Raw genomic sequence first — 17,219 nt, 5'->3', positions numbered from 1 at the left:
GTTTAAGTTGCTGTCATTTATTTTCAGATACTTGACTTCAGAAAAGCTGATTAGTTAATTCCTCAGATATCTATCATGTTTCATGCCAGTCTCTGTGGCCTTGCCTTTAATTTTGTTAACAACACCTAAAACGAATGTACACACTTGAATAACCATTACAGCTATTTGTTACTATAATCAGCTATTTATTAAGACTTTTACTGTGCTGTAGCCTTCAGGTTAAGACTTTGCATAAGTGTCCAGGTGCATTTTTGGTTTGGAAGCATGTGAAAATCGGGGCACCTTGCATGCTGATTTGTGCCTGTGCAGCACTGGCTACTCATCTCTTCCCCAGGGTTGCCAGAGCAACCTGACCTTTGGAATTTCCTCAATTTTGAGTGCTTCACTTGGCAAGAGGTCACTACAGCTGTCCCCAAACATGCTTCCCATTCTCACTCTCTCAAAATCATGGGGCTCTGAGCACAGGATGGAGAGGGGAGCCTCTCAATATTGCTTGCAGGATTGATGGATTCCCTCTGCAAATACAGCAGAACTGCAGAACTTACAGAGTTGAAGGCACTGAGAGCATCTTTGCTATAAATACTTAATTATTATCTAAAAAATAGGTGTTTAAAATTGTTTGCTGTAAGGCAAAGTGGTCCAATTCAAACTGATTTACTGATCTATTTGGTCTTTGACTTCCCTTGAAAGTGTTTCTGCCTTTCCAGCAAAGCAACAGAAGTTTTCTTAAAAATGGGAGTTAAAACTAATTCAAAATGGAAAAAATACTTACAGTTTAAATATGCTACTTAATTTATTTCTGACAAGAGATAGGTTTTTTAGTATAAAACAGCAGAAATACTGTCCTGTCCTGGACACTTACACCAACTTAACAAAGTAATACATTGCAGTTTTTTTTAGTTCTGACAAGAGATAGGTTTTTTTAGTATAAAACAGCAGAAATACTGTCGTGTCCTGGACACTTACACCAACTTAACAAAGTAATACATTGCAGTTTTACCAAATAAACTCCACACATCAATGCTGTTTTTACTGAGTTTTGGGGAAGGACTGAAAAGAAACAGACTTAAATAGCTGCAGATACAACATGTGGCAAAGAAAGGCTGTTAAACCATGATGGCCAAAGCCCCACGGGATTGAAAATCTGAGACACAAAGGTCCTTTTGTAGTTTGTATGATGTGATCTGTTCTTCAGTACATGAGTGAGTCAGTTCTTTAACAGGCAAGTGGACAGATTTCTAAGATTTAAATTTAAAGAGGTTTGGTATCATTAAATTCAAAATTGTATCTTGTCCACTTCTTTAAGTTAATGAAATTAATTTGAGGGTCTTTTTAAAAGTGAAAACTGTCATCTTAATGAAACAAGTTTCCTTCACTTCCTCACAAACGGAATGATCTTACTGCTTATTCCAAACAATTATAGATTTTGTGCTAGAAACACTGTTTTACTTAAACTACTGATTTCACTGCCCCTAAATACACTCCTTTATGTGTAATTTTTTTTAACAGAGAAAAATCCTGCAAGTATTTTTTTTTTCTTTAATAAATGTGTTGATCCTGTTTTTCCTGTGCAATGGAGACTTAGCCTCAAACCTCAATTACAGCTGCATAATCCATCCTCCTTTTTTTCACCAGGCTGCTTAGCTTGTGTTTCTGGATAGGAGAGACTGTTTTTGTTGTAGCTGTGAGTGCAGTCCCTAAAAGTGCTGCACATCACAGCTCAGCGTCTAGAAGCATGCAGGAAAGAAGTCTGAGTAATTACACCTATAATTTGCATAAGAAATTATAGACAGTTCTTGGAAATTGTCTCAAAGATGCCATGTGTGATTGTAGGCAGAGCTCAGCTGAAAATCATCTGAGCTGTGTGAAGCTCTCATCTGAATGTGGTCATTAGTGTTTTTAGGCTTGGAAATTTTTTCCTAGGGCTTCCTGCTAATCCAGCTTAATAGTTACTTTTCCCTGTAGTTAAAGATCTAAAAGCAGAGATTTGAGGAGAAGTTAATATGAGCTGTGATTCAAAACACACAGTTTGTGATGTATTCTGCATCACAGTATGGGAAGAAAGGATTGTGTGAGCTCCCTCTTCACTGATTCTGCAGGAGGCTTAGGAACCAGGAGGCTGAAATATGTCCTGTCCAGCCCTTACTGCTGGTTTACATAAATTCACATTTTGAAGGCTGTCTCCATGAGAAAAAGAAAACTGTGCTTCAAAGAAAATTGCACCGTGTAATCTTGAAGGAGAGAGGAAGAACTTGGACAACCTAGGTGATCACTGAGTAAAAATTCAGGTAAAAATGTGTTTTCTAGCAGTGTAATGATTGACTGAAAGGCCAGAGGAAAGGTATGTTTATATCTGTTGGTCAGATGTCGATATTGTTGCTCATGAATGCTTTCAGCTTTCTATAAAATCATCCTTACCCAGCATAGATGTAGGTTTTGGTGTTTGCTAGGGGGCTTTTGTTGTTTTTTGCTGATTTGTGATCTAAAGGAGCCAACAAGCTTTGGAAAGTCTCTTTTTAACCACTGGTGGTTGAGTTGTACATTACCTGGTTTTTTTTCAAAACTCAGCCAGTTTGAGAGTGAAAAAATTGAGATGAAAAGGATGAAGGCGGGGGATCAGAAGTTTAAGATGCAAGGGAAAGTGAGAGATCAAACACAACATCTACTGCTAGGAGAGATGGAAGGTGTGTGATGGATGAATGCACAAACCAATGGGCTGAGGAGAGGGGGTTTTCAACCTGGCAGGGCGTTTGCCTCTTTCTTTACTTGTGCCTAGTAACTTATTTTTGCAACCTACTGGCAGTGCTCCTTTCTGAATAGGTTATGTATTTGCCCAAAAGGAATGTTTCTTTGAAGCCAATCTACTAATTGCAAGGAACTCTGAGAGAAAAATGTGCTTGCATGGTCAGGGTGGAAGAAATGTGTAACTTAAAAGTTGTTTTGCTTGTTTTATTACTTATTTTATTCTTCCTGCCTACATGTGCAGCTGCCTTTGACCTCCTTCACTCACTGACTGTTTGGGGAGGCCAGGAGGGAGCTACTTGGAATGTCTCAGTTTCAACACTTTTTCTCCCTTTCTTTCTTTTTTTCCCTGCTCTTCTAAAGTGAACATTCATGATGAATAATTGTGTTCCAGGAGGACACTAGGAAACCATGGTGTTAGGTATTATATAAACTTCATGACAGAAGATTCCCCTGTGTCCTGTTTACCCCTGGAAAAAGAAGTGAGGTACAGGAAGACTGTGACTTGCTCGAGAAAAAAATTAGTCCTTTTAAAAGAGTTCAAAACTGTACTTATTTTTCCTGGGTGTTGATAAAATTCTGATGTTTGAACTGCATTCTTCCCCTCTTCAGTTATTTATAATAAATCTACACAGATACAGACAGCTGTTAATGGCGGAGAGTGCTGGTAACAAATAATGTTGTGTGGCATCTCTTTTTTTTTTGTTTTATTTCCATTAATCTACAAGACTCATCCAAATTCTTACTGTCTGGTGCTAAAACTTGGCAGCACAACGATGTCAAGGTTTAAAGCAAGGCAAAGAAATACAATTATTTACTCCTACACACCTCTGTTTTCCAGGGTGTGTTCTTCTGGTGAGCAGTGCAATCCTACTTAATATGAAACTACATGGAAAGCAAATAAGAGAAGCAAACCTGTGATTCATTTGAATTTTAGCATTAAATCAGGAAGTTTTCTGAATTAAAATGCTGGGTTGGGCTCTGTATTTCTGCATTTCTGTCCCTAGTACAAAGTGCATTATTTGTTGCATTCCAAGGAGTTCTCCATTTTCCATTGCAGCTAGGAGAATAAAAGGGACCACGTTAGCAATCCATAGCAAACCCATTTTAAAGTAATTCAGCATTTTGCAAAAGGTGAGGATGCATATGGAGCATGCCCAGTCTCAGAAAATCACAGAATTCCTGGCTGGCTTTGCCTGTGCTCCAGCGCTTTAGAAATTTTATCCTTTATAGAATCAGTTTCTTAAACATGACAGTCCATGTGTGTACATGCTGTTTTCCCTGGTATTTTGGTAGAGGCAAATAAAAAAAGGGCATGATGAATTGTGTGGATATCACTGACATTGGATTTTCCTGCATCACCTGGGATTGTTTGCTGTGGAAGGCAGATGTTGCCAGGAGTGTTCTAGTCCTGACAATGCCAGGATTGAGATAAGAAGTGATGCACAGTGAGTCACTTGGGCTGCTGAACAAAGGTGTCACCAATACTGTCCTGGAGAAAGTCACAGTGGTACACTTGATGGAGATGTTCATTTGACTATATAAACTATCTAGGACAATTAACTGAACTCCTGAACAGCTGTTTTTAAATTGTATTTAGCTTGTTTGGTTGGTTTTTCTTTCACACCTGAAGTATTTGTTGTGGGCCTGTAAGTCTATGTGGTTTTGTTTGGATTGTGTGGAATTTTCTTTGGTTTTTTCTCTTATCTATAAATAAAACATAGTCATAAAAATAACATGAAAAAACCTATAGTGGAATGCTCCATTTCAGTTTTTTTCCATTCCATAAATATTTTAAATTGCCAGTTCATTGAAGGGATAATAGCTACCACAGCTGAGTATGAAATAGCCTTGAATCCTGTCTGATTTTCTAGGGTGAAAAGTGTTTGCTAAGCAAAAAGGCAATATTGGCATGGAGTTTTCCAGAAGAGTGAGAAATGGCACAATTATCGTGGAATCAATGCTGCTTTAGAAGTCAGTGTCATATTTGTATGTGAATCTCTCAGAATGTAATAAACCTCTCTGGCTGAATGAAGAGATGTCATTGGTTATACGATCCAAATGGCCCCTTACTCAATTTGTAAATCTGCTATTTTTAGTTTAATAGTTTAATATGAATCTGCATTGGGAGATACAGAAACAAGCTGGCCTGAGCAGCTGAGAGCATAGAAATACATAAGAAAATGTCATTTAGGGGTTAGAGAGCAGTCAGTTGATCCTCCCATCAAAAGGAAGTCATTCAGGAAGCCAAGGGTGGTTCACGGGGTGAGGTTGTCTCCTGTGGCAGCCTTGGAGCACCGGATATTGAGGAAACTTTATCTTGGACATGGTCTTGGCCAGAAATTAAGATGAGATCTTGCACTGGAGGTATTGAAATAAATTCATAAGCAGTAGAGGTCAACAGGATCAAACAGAATATTCTGAGTCTGAAAGAGATTAAGGTAATATGAAATGCTCCAGTAGTGAAAATGACTGTTGTTTTACCAAAATAAAAAAAGAAAAATCCTGCTACAGAGCCTTGCAAACTTTCCAGGGAGGGCTTTTCTTTATTTAAAACAGTTTTAAAACTCCCCACATGGATCTCATGGTAGAATTCAAGCCACACAATTTTTTGCAAAAACATGACAGAATACTTTGGGCAATTGAAAGAGTTTTTGAAGAAAATCTGGTTAATATTATTTAAATTTTCCCAAAAGCTGTGAGTAAAATTAAGGATTCATTAAATGAGAGACCAAGTATTGTCTTTGTTCAAAAAGGGAATAATATTAGCATTAAATGATCAATTAGCCGTTTGGTTAAAAGCTACTTGAGGTGCAGAAGTTATTTCTCCAGTGTTGGTGTATTCATGTGATGTGTATCAGGTGCAGGTAAAATGAAACACTGGGTTCAAATATAGTCTGCAGTGCCCAGACCATGGTAGATAAATGACCACAGCAGGCAAACTAACACTGATTAATGTGAGATACTGTGCATTCAAGAAGAAAATCTGAATTTCTTATACATTTTTACATCACATTAGATACATCTGCTCAGGGGAAAAATAAACGTAGCAGGTCATTTTCAAAGATTTCTGTTCCCTTCGTTACTAACACATAGAAGTAAAAAGAATAATACCAAGGAGATTATTAAAATCCCCTTGTGTACATCAATTATGTAGTTTTCCAATGAAAACTAAATGTTATGTAGAGCCAGTGCAATGGGAATGATAAAAAACCTAAAAAAACCCTCCAATTATGTCAGATAGGAAGGGAAATTATTTTTTATGCCAGAGAGAACATGTGTATGATCCATTATATACATGAGGCAATGAATTGTAAATAAAAAGTTTTAAAAGTAGAGCAAATAGAAATTTTCTACCTGACTGCTTCTTAAAGACACAAAGGCATATTAAATGAAATCAAGGTCTGAAATTCAGTACTGTGAAAAGAGAGCTTCAGTGTGCACCTCATTAAAACACACAGGGTACTAAAGCAATAAGTTTTGGAGATCTTAGAATTTGTATTATTTATAATACTTCCATAAGTTAGTTATGGTTTTTTTTGTGCCTGTTCTTTTTGAGAAAAATAATATGTGTGTTGGAGGACTGGCAGGAAAGAGACAGTGCAATTGGGAGAGCTAGAAAAGTAATTTATAGACCTAGAAAAGTTTCATTTGCTGTTTTTTGCTAACTTTTGGGGTGCTGTTCTCTGTGGGGGAGTTCTAAACCTGCTCATGGTCATTTGTGTTTTTCTAGATCTGGTAACATGATCTATTTTGATCCCAGTTTCTTGTCAGAGAGCTGCATCAGTCATTCATTACTTTGCAGTGTGCAGTGTGGGGACTTTCAATGGTGTAGCTGAGAAGTTAGTGACATCTCATGGTAACTGTGGAAAACTACAGGTGATTTGGGATAAACTTTGGGATTTATAATGTGCAAATGTGACCTAGGTCAAAATTCTTTTTTGATCTGCATGTACACACCTCTTGCTTTGGTTCTCCAGATTTCATGATTTCTCTAGAGACCAATTCAGGTATTTCTAAACCTGAAATTAAGGTTTTCAGCCTGCAGTGAAACTTGTCAGTCTGAAGTCCAAATATTGTGGTGTGCAGTACCTATAATTTGCCACCTGCAGGGCAAATATATGACATTATTGTCTCTCTTCACTTTGTTTTTCTTTAGGCACAAAGTCAGCCACAGAGTATGCTAATGCCTGAAATGAAGATTTTAAGCCTGGAGCAAAACGTCAGTCTGAAGTCCAAATATTGTGGTGTGCAGTACCTATAATTTGCCACCTACAGAGCAAATACATGACATTATTGTCTCTCCTCACTTTGTTTTTCTTTAGGCACAAAGTCAGCCACAGAGTATGCTAATGGTGGTTATGATATTGTGTCACCTGCTCCGTCAGTGTACCTGGGCACATTTCAAATTTTGCACCTCCTGGAAGATCTGAAGATGGCCCTGGAGATGCTGGAGGACCCTCAGGAGAAAGAAGCTCTGAGAAGCCAAATCCCAGGGGCCACAGCACTGTGTCTCAGGGAGTGGTTTGAGGAGAACCTGGTGAGTTGTTATTTGACCTTTTCCATTCTGTCTGCAAACAGGGTTGGGTCAAGTATTTCCATGCTTAAATCATTTTCATAGTAACTGAAATCTGCATACTTAGAGGACTGCAGGGGGTGGTGAGCAATAACAGCTGAGGGTATCACTGCTTTATGTACTGATTTCTAAAGCAATGCAGATATAGCAGTAGAAGAAGTTGGTAAAAGACCTTATTTTGTCCTTTGGGGAGAGAAGAGATAGTAAAAATGAAGTACAAAAAAAAAAAGTTGCCTTTTCTGTCTTTTTTTTGTTTGTTTGCTTGCTTTATTTCACTTTATGCTGCACATAACAAATTTAAAACTATTTACAAAACTTCTGACTTTTAAACTCAGTTTAGAATAGAGTGACATTTTCTGTTGAAGGGACAGATCCAGACTGGATGATCCTCATTTCCCTTTCCTTGCTGCATTGCCTTTGCTATCAGTATTACAGATCTCCAAAGCATCCTGTAGACCAGGCAGGGGGGGCTAAATGCAGAAAAGCCTTTGATTCTGAAGGGGAGACATTCCTCTTGGCATAGATGGGGAATAAAAATCCAACTACACTGCAAAAGGCTGAGGTTTACCATGTGAGGAGCAGGGCCTGAGACAGACCTCAACAGAAGGGACTCCCTGGGTGTAAAGGAAGAAAAACACAAAATTCCCCTTCCTCAAACCTGCCACTGCCAGGGACTGGTGGGTTCCTCATGAGTAAAAGAAGAAATCGTGGATAGTGTTATTTAATTTTTCCCAAGAGCTAGGACCAAAATTAAGCATTTATTAAGTGAGAGACCAAGTATCATCTTTGTTCAAAAATTGGTTGACATGGGGAATAATATTAGCATTAAATGATCTCCTAGCAGTTTGGTAAAAAGCTACTTTAGGTGCAGAAGTTATTTCTGTGTCGTGGGACCTACAGTCCTAGGATGCAGGAAAGCCTTTGATTCTGAAGGGGAGACATTCCTCTTGGGATAGGTGGGGAATAAACATCTGACTACACTGCAAAAAGGCTGAGGTTTACCAGGTGAGGAATCCTGAGACAGACCTCAAAAGAAGAGACTCCCTGGGTGTAAAGGAAGAAAAACACAAAATTCCCCTTCCTCAAACCTGCCACTGCCAGGGACTGGTGGGTTCCTCATGAATAAAACCTAACTGTGGCTCCCCCAGCTCCAGAAAGTTTCCTGGATTAATACTTTTCCTTCTGGCTTTGCCAGTGCATGTGACTTCCATGGAGCTATGCCTGTGCCCCTGGTTTGGTGTTCAGATCTGCTGGGGCTGCCAGGGCTCACTGTAACCCCAGGTTTTGGCTGCTTTTGTTTCAGCTTGTCAGCTCCAGGCTCCTTGGCATTCTTCACTCTGTGGCTGGAAAATCCTGTTTGGGCCCACGTGAGAGAAAGGAATGAGAATTTGGTCCCACTTTTGAAAGCTAAAGGTGTAGGCAATGCTTAATTTGCATTTACAGTGTTAGATTTTGGATTCAGGTATCCTTAGGCCAGCTCTTACCAAATGCTTGCCTCAGCAGAAATTTTAATGATTTTTCTAATCTTTATGATAGCCAAGAGATTATTTTAGTGCATAAAAGCCAGATTTTCAGAGTTGTTCACAGTAAAATTGGACCTGTATCAAGAGTAGTATTTATTAGACAAAGCAATTGGACAGTCTGGATTCAGAACCAAGAAAACAGGGAGGGTGTGGTTTGGAGTATTTCTACAGCATGTTGAGATAACTGGTTTTAAAATATTCTGCACTGCTCTGCATTGCGGGAGGGTAGTGCATAGTTACTGTGACTATTATTTGAATATGGATAGTAATTTTATGTATTTGAAGACCTTTCTTGAATTTTTTAAAAAATGCAAATAATTCTCAGGCATGTGTATAATTTCTGTGGAAGAAATCTGATCAAATTCAGCTCATTAAATGAAATGGAAGATGTATTTCATAGCTGTGTCCCATACTGAAATTTCCTTCATTCCAGCCCAGAGCTATGAAACATGGCACTTAATATGTGTCATGTGTCAGGATAGCTGAGGTAGTGAGGTCCAAAGAATGAGAACTCTGCATCTCAGTGAATCCATTCACCCTGGGAGCCTCAAAGGCAGTTTGGTGATCATTACTCTATGAAATGCTGGAGTAGCATTAAAAAAAAATCACTTGAATGTGGCACATTCTCCACCGTCTCTTCTAAGCATTCTGCCTAAAGTGCAGGCTAATAACTGAGCACAGAGATTTGGAGTGTATTTTGTTATATTCAACTGAAACATAAAACTGTTACATAAAATACTGCTTAATATCAGTAGCAGTATTTGAATTGCAACAAATATTGTATGTGAAATGTATGCAGCCAACAGTGGATGGTGAAATAATTCCTTTGAGATTTTATTGTTTTGAGCTCTTACAGGTTAAGTAATAGCTATAAATGGAGAGGGATTTTCTTTTGTGAGTGATTTATTCCACATCTGTTTATTTTTGGGGTCCATGCCCCTTCCTTTGAAGCTGCACAGCTGCTCTAGCATGTGCAGCTTCAGAGACTACAACAATTGCTCTGTTTCTAACATTTTACTCAAATGGGCACCAAAAATATTCCCAAGTTATCCTGATTAGGCACACATTAGAAACTGAAGATACAAAAAGCCATTCCATGTTTTTAAAAGCAGATAAGTATGCTTCTTTCAAGAAAAGTGTGCTGTTCTCCTTCTCTTCAGTGTGTGGTTGAAAATTGTTACCAAAAAGCATTTCAGCTGTCATGGCTAATCAAGAAGACAAATATGCCTAATAAAAATAATTGGAATGTGTGTTTTGCCACTGCCCTGTGTTGCTTTGCTGGGAAACCACAGAAAGGGAAGTCAGAAGGAAGACTGGAGGCTCATTCCTGCTGGATGGTATCAAACAGCAGCATTTGACTGCCAGCATTTGGGTTTAAGCAAACTATGGGATAAAAATCCCAGAGATTGTCTGGTGTGCTCCTTCTGCATTAGCAATCTTCATAACCTAATGCAGCCCTGGGAGCTCTCTGAGGCCCAGGGTGGGTGTGCCTGCCCTATTTGCCACGCAGCAGGATTTGGGATTGCAGCTCAGAGGACAGGAAGGAGCTGGATATTCTTTGTGCTGTTTTTATTGGGGTAACATCCAGAACCCAGAGATCAGTTGTACCTGCATGGGGAAAATAACCTCTGCAGAAAATTGCCCCTTGGCTTCATAACTCACGTAGCTTTGCAGCTTTGGGAATTGCTATTTAATGTGCTGAACTGCACCTCCAAATAAATAAATAAAGGCTGTGGAGTTTAGCCTTTGGCCAGCTTTGAAGCCCACAAGTTTATTACTGATCAAGTCAGGAAGTTTCTGTGCTGTTTATAGATACTGCAGTTGGTCTCACCTGCCTTCAGGTCCATAGCACCAAACTCTGGAATTCATCAGGCATGAAATGTCACCAAATGATCTTTCAGATTTTTTTTTTAACCAATGATAACTTTTATATTCTTTATCCCGTCTGCTCTAGGTGTGAATACCAAAGATGTGGGAAAATTGAGAGATGTCTAGAATAGGAAAACTTTAGGTGTCATATTTCATACCTGATACTACCTTCCCTATTAACTCTTTTGAGAGCAGCTGCTGAATTCCTTTTTCTTATGGAGCCAATGGTAATTTGGTGTTTCCTCTAAGATCAAGGCACAGCACCTGTTGAACTAAAGATGTTCTTTTTGAAAAGACCTTCTTTTTCTTTTCTTCCTGTGGTCTGGGATCTATGAACAATTCATGTTGCTGAGTTTACAGAATAACTGGACACAGTAACTGTGCTGTCCCTGCTTTGAGATAGATGAAATAGGTTTGACAAAGCACTGAATTCAAAGATTCTGTGTCACATAGAATGAGGATTTTATAGTTTCTGTAGTTGCACAAATCTTCTGGCATACCTAAAATGGAAGAAAATATGATTAATTTTTTAATAGACTTTTAACCACTTAAGAATTGTATTAAAAACTTTTACCCTGAAGGGAATGTCTGAAATGCTTTACATGGCTTTATGATTGTAAATTCTTTGGCCTTAAAAACAACACAAAGACCTAGGGATTATCTGGGAGAGTTTGTACAAAACAAATTCATGGATAGTATCCATGTTTCTTGTTAAATATTTCAGTATTGCCAGTGACCCCGTGACCTGTCACAAAGCAGATAGTAATTTCAGCATTAAAAATTAACTGCTGCAGTGGCAATTTGGCTTTGTGAGCTACGAGAGAATTTAGTATTTAGTTACAGCTTCATATCTCTAGATGAATTTCCATACTGTTCATTCTGGGTTTTATTCTATCCACCTTCATGCAATCCTTTTTTGAATAAAGAGGAACACTTATGTTCTTACAATGGACCTTAAGCCTCTTTTTCAGGATTGCAAAACATGATCTTCCTCCTAGTGGAACATCTATATTTAAAGCCAACCACTCCATCATGTGGCTTTACAGAATAAGCCTTAAAATGCCAATTCTTGAAAACTCATTAGTATTTTCCTGATTATTCAAAGGTTTTTTGGAAGATTGACTGTGAAAATCTTTGTAAATATTTGAGGAAATGGAGGGAAGAGCAGAAGAAATAGTAGAGGAACATGTGGTAGAGGCAATTTTTAATAAATGTGACTTGCCTTATGATATGTGCTGTGCTGTGCTTTGTTTCTTTTGAGGATCTGTTCTTTAGTGGTAAAACCAGAGACTTTTTAGCAGAAACAGGATAAATTCTTTACAATCTTGGTTGCTATTAGCTCATAATTAAGGTTCAAAAGAGATTGTTTCCACTGCGGGTTAAAATCAAGGAATCATTTTCCCCAGTATCTTAACAAAGATTTGAGTGAAAACAGTAAAGCCCAGTCAGAATTCTGACTTGGTGGAGCTTGTGGAGTTTGGAAGTCACTTCAAAGTTTTATTTTAAGCATGTGTTAAAGTGCTCTGCTGAAACCTAATCACTGGCCTCTCTATTTCGCTTTTGTCCAAGATTCATTTCCCAGGGTTATCCATCCAGACCAGAGGCAGAAAATGACTGAATTCAGGGCACTTCCAGGCACTAGAAAACAGGCTTTTCTAAAAAAGTATCAATAGCATTTTTCAGCCACAGCTGAGTGGGAAGGGAATGTATTCTGAGCAACACCAGTTAAAGTAATTTATCTGCTGGGAGATCTGACTGCAGAACTGAACTGCTGGGAGTCCTGATGGAGATATTTATAGCTGGATCTCCCCACTGCCAAGGGACTTGAGCACATGTTAGATTGAAAAGGGAGCAGCAGAGCCTGCCTGGGACAGCGTAGAAAAGCAGTCATTCCATAAGCATTCGTGTTTATTTTTGCCAGCTGGAAACCCTAGATGGGTTCTCTTTTCTGAGAAGGATTCAGAGTTGAAAGCTGAATATCCCAGTTCTCCTCTCAGCGAACTGATGATGCAAGGAAGGCCTGAACTGGAAAGTCTGGTCCTCTCAGGGTTCCCCAGGTGTTTCAGAGCAATTCACAGGACACCAGAGCCAGCAGAGAGGTGCCCTTCATGAGTTCAGCCATTTAGGAATGCCAGAGAATGCCTTGGAGACAGTGGAGCTGCTGCTGTACAGAGCTTGCATGGAACTTTTCTAAACCAGGCCTTATTTCCCAATGTTCTGTGGTTATTTGTCTGGGAAGAACCAAGCCCATCCCCTCTGACTATGCCTGCTCACTGCAGAGCTCTCAGAAGAAGAAGGTCTCCTCTACATGAAGAACTGATACAAGTTTAAAAGAGTTTTGCAGCGGATAAGACTGATTTAGATCTCTTTCTTAAGATGTCATTTTCTTTCAGCCTTGTGACGTTCAGTAATGTTTAACAGAGCCACCCTAAACTACAGTGAGCAGAAGTGCTTAAACAGGATTAAGTTATGCCCTGAGGCTGAGACTACTCATGGAAGACAGGTGATATCCCTGCTATAACAGGAATATCATAAATATTATAAAATAACTGTATTTTATGTAAGTTTCCCAAGATATCAAGGTACTCTGCTGACATATATGAAGTTTGCCCTCAGGTACAATCCTCAGCTGTCCACACCTTGATCCTGTCAGTGCAGTACTCTGTAGGAAGCCATATTTTTCTACAGAAATTGCAAGTTATCCTTCAAAAATACAATTTATTCAGTTTCATTTGTACAACTCACATTCAGCTCTTGGCTTCAGTGCCTTCCTTTGCACTAAGTGGCTGAGTATCCCATTAATTCACCTTTCCTTTTGTGTCTGATGCTATGCATGGAGTCCCTTTTCCATCTCACCTTCTGATCTGTCACTGCAATCTCCAGCTGCATTACTTTTCACTGATTTAAATGCTACACACTGTATTCATTTAACAAACACTCGTGCATAAATGCATTTTTCAAGTGGAGCTACAGGAAACCTTGGAAAATGTTTTCCATAAAGTAATTATCAGAGGGATTGGTAAGAGGGAATTGTTTCCTTAAACAATGCTGTTGACAGAAAAGGTGTAGAGAAACTGGAGACAAATTTCATTTTAAAAGGTCCCTGTATTGATTTGGAGGCATTATTTGTATAATACCAGAAGGGCATAACTTTGAAATATTTCTCTATATAGCTTCTATTCACATTTCATACAATTTGGATGGATAGGCTGACCTATTGAAATTTGCTACATCTTATTAGTTATGACAAACATAGCAATATTGTATCCGCAACAAAGTTATTTCATTCTCTTTTGGATTAGTATGCTAATAGCACAAACCAAAATATTTTTTCAGCATTTGTGACCATTTAAAAATGGGAAAAACCCCACTTATTTTAGACAAACTTTGTAAACATGTTGGCATCCTGTTCTTTTGCAGAAGTTGAAAACAATAGGCTTAATTTTCCTCAGTAATGAAAGAAAAAATTGAAATGCTTCATGCTTAAGAAAAAAAAAAATTTTTTTTGAAATTTTAAAATTTTTTTTGAAATTTTTAAAATTTCTGGGATTTGAAGCCAGAACAATCTATAAATTATTGATGAAAAGGATAACCTGGAGGACTGCTCTGATTCCTCCTATTCCTTTGCCTTTTAATTTCCCAGTAGATTCTGAGATGACAGAAGAACAAGATTGACCATTTGCATTTGTGCTGCACCATATTTTTTCTTAATACTTAAGAAAAAAAATGAAAAGAATATTTGTATATTCCTTATCAGAAATAAGGACTTTTAAAGGTGTATCTGCAGCTTATTCTATTTGGGGGGGATGGGGGGGGGGGGTAAGGGTTGCTATTTTTCCATTCTGAAATTTAGAAGAGAAAATCTGATGTGCATCACAGCAAGGAGTGGCAAACTGTTGCCTGGTATTGTACTGGTGTGGTTGCAAATATTTGGTAAATATCCTGTTTCAAATGTCTCACATCCTCATCTATTGCAAGTTTAGTAGTTTCAGCAGTGCTTTGAAGCATTTGAGACAGGAAACTAAACCTGACTTATTGTCATGTGTTGCGTGGTAGGATGACAATAAATACCTTTAATTATTTTCTTTATGTACCAGTGTGCTCTGCATATAACTGGGGGAAGTGTGCACAGTGATCTTGATGCTCTGTTAAGCAGAAAATATTTTTTAGGTTTTGTTTGGTAACAGAGAACTCAGGTTTCTTATGTTAAAAAAATAAAAATAAAAAATAAAAGGCACAGTTCTTGCAGAGCTTGGGCTGGACAAAGCATTTCAGCATATGGTGGGGAATGTGTGGGACTGCCAAGAATGTGCAAATGTCTGTGGATGGGTTCACAGACAGTAAGTTCATCCCAGAGCCAGCAATCCATCCTTTCTGCCAGCCAGGGAAGGGAGCTGCTCATTGCTGGAGCAGTGGCCAGGGGGGACGTGGCAGTGCTGGGGACAGGCGACCTGGGAATGGCTCCAGGGATGGCAGCACCTGCGCCAAGGGTTACCACCATGGAACGGGGGTGAGGGTTAGCTAATGGGAATCTAAGCCTGTTTAACCCTGGGTCAAGTCTGAGTCTTGGTTTTAATCAACAAATTAAGGCCTTAGGATTGAGTGTGTTTTATGCTGGGAAAGGATTATTTGTTTGTGCATCTGCAAAATGTTATTTCTTGTCTGTTTCCCACGATAGTATTTATTTTTCTTTAAATTATCACAAGCGTAAGCAAAGCAAACATGCTCATCTACAGAAAGCAGTGTATTTTTTAAATTTTTGTTCCAAGAGTTTCTTCTTTCTCTGTCACATAGACATTATCAGTCAGTCACAATTAATACTCTAAGACAAATTTTCTTGCTGGAAATACTTCATCTAGATTCCTGAAGTGAGTTTTGCCATAAGAAAGGGACTTCTTCCTCCATTGTCTTCTACACAAATGGCCTGGGTTTCTCTATACACAAGTATTCCCATATTTTCTCTCTCTTTTTTCTCTCTGAAGCTCTCACATTTTTCTGCACCATGAGAATAACACGTGTGAATTGGCACACTGAAAACATTTTCCCATTTAAAATCTGGTCATAATCCCTTTGTTTCCAGAGCAGCCCAGACACTAGGACTGGGGGGAGGGGAAAAAAAATTTAAAAAACATATGCGGAGGAAGAGATGTAGGAAAAGTTGGTAATAATTCTTAATAATTATTTATTATTTTATTATATCATATTAATTTAATTAATAATCTTAATGAAATGATAATTTATTAATAGTTAATATTACCATTAAATATATATTTATTCAGTTCTGTTAATTAGGTTTATTAATCAGTTTATGTTAATTTAATAATCTTAATTTATTCATTGAATATATTAACTCTATTATTAATAATTAGCATAATAATTCTTGGGAATTAGCAAATTTTTGTAGCATGGCCATACTCACTGGGCTCCCCTGATGAGGCTGAGAGGATGCAAACCTGCACACTTCGTTTCTTGGCCTAAGAGAGCAAGTGTAAGTTCTTCTAGTGTTTTCAGAGGCTGATGGGATTTGAAATTTGAAACCAGAACAATCTATAAGTTATTGATGAAAAGGAAGACCTGGAGGACTGCTCTGACTCCTGTTCCTTTGCCCTTTAATTTCCCAGGAGATTCAGAGACAACAGAAGAACAAGATTGACCATTTGCATTTGTGTTGCACCAAAACCTATATTTTATCACAAATAAAAAGTAAAATTGCTAAAACAATGCTAATAAATATAATTTTTGAGTCCATAGGGCGCAACTTGGATGGGAAAAAGAGCGGGGAAAGTGGTAGAAAAGCAGACAGCTCTGTGCTTCTTCAGCTCAGTGTTAGTAGAAGAGGGAAAACACCGGAGAGTGCCTTTCCCTCCACAGTTCTAAGAGGATTTCTGGGTGGTTTTTTGTCTCTTCATAGCCTGGAATGGAGGGACATGAGAAGTGCAGCTGATCATTTAAAGCATTTTTGCTCTCAGTTTCAAAGCTCTTGCAGCATGTTTGTTTACTATTTAAAAGAGACTTCAAGCCTGGTTTGAAGTATTTGACATGCTGACTAAAAGCAATGGCTCACTTAGCTGAGTGGATTTTGTTGGTTGTGTATCAGCACAAAAATGTAAAATTGCTAAAAGTTCTTGGGCTGGTACCTTTGGTGTTCTGCACATGGAATTTTTAGTCCAATCAAGTCTGGCAGTAGTCAGCAGTTTTCTATGGAAGTATGGAACATCAAATAAACCCCGATGGGTTATCAGCTTATGGAGGATATAAACTTTGCTAACATTAAATATTTTACTGCCCTACATTGCATTTGTATTGCCATAATGTGTGTGTTCTTTTATTTTTGGGGACAGCACTGGAGAAAACAGACAATTTGATGGGGACAAGAGAGCAAAAGCTGGATCAGCCTCTCTCTGGGGTAACACTTGGGGGTGGTGAATCTGTAGTGGAAGTGGGTGGGCTTTTGCTTCTTTGTTTTTTACCTCTCCACTGAACCAGAAACTGGTGCTCAGTGAAGAGCT

General features: G+C 38.4%; 1 protein-coding gene across 5 annotated transcripts in view; it reads left to right on the top strand.

Moving 5' to 3' along the window:
* PPFIBP2 (PPFIA binding protein 2) overlaps window positions 1–17,219 on the top strand; it is a 93,363-nt gene that overhangs the window by 23,109 nt on the left and 53,035 nt on the right. For all 5 annotated transcript variants that reach the window (XM_039725035.1, XM_039725031.1, XM_039725036.1 and 2 more), the window contains exon 3: window positions 7,068–7,282. In XM_039725035.1, coding sequence (XP_039580969.1) covers window positions 7,068–7,282 — 215 coding nt within the window. The remainder of the gene's footprint in view (window positions 1–7,067; window positions 7,283–17,219) is intronic.

This window comes from Passer montanus, unplaced genomic scaffold, assembly GCF_014805655.1.
Source record: "Passer montanus isolate IOZ18808 unplaced genomic scaffold, ASM1480565v1 scaffold54, whole genome shotgun sequence".
NCBI classification, from domain to species: domain Eukaryota; kingdom Metazoa; phylum Chordata; class Aves; order Passeriformes; family Passeridae; genus Passer; species Passer montanus.
This window is presented reverse-complemented; position numbering and strand designations above follow the sequence as displayed.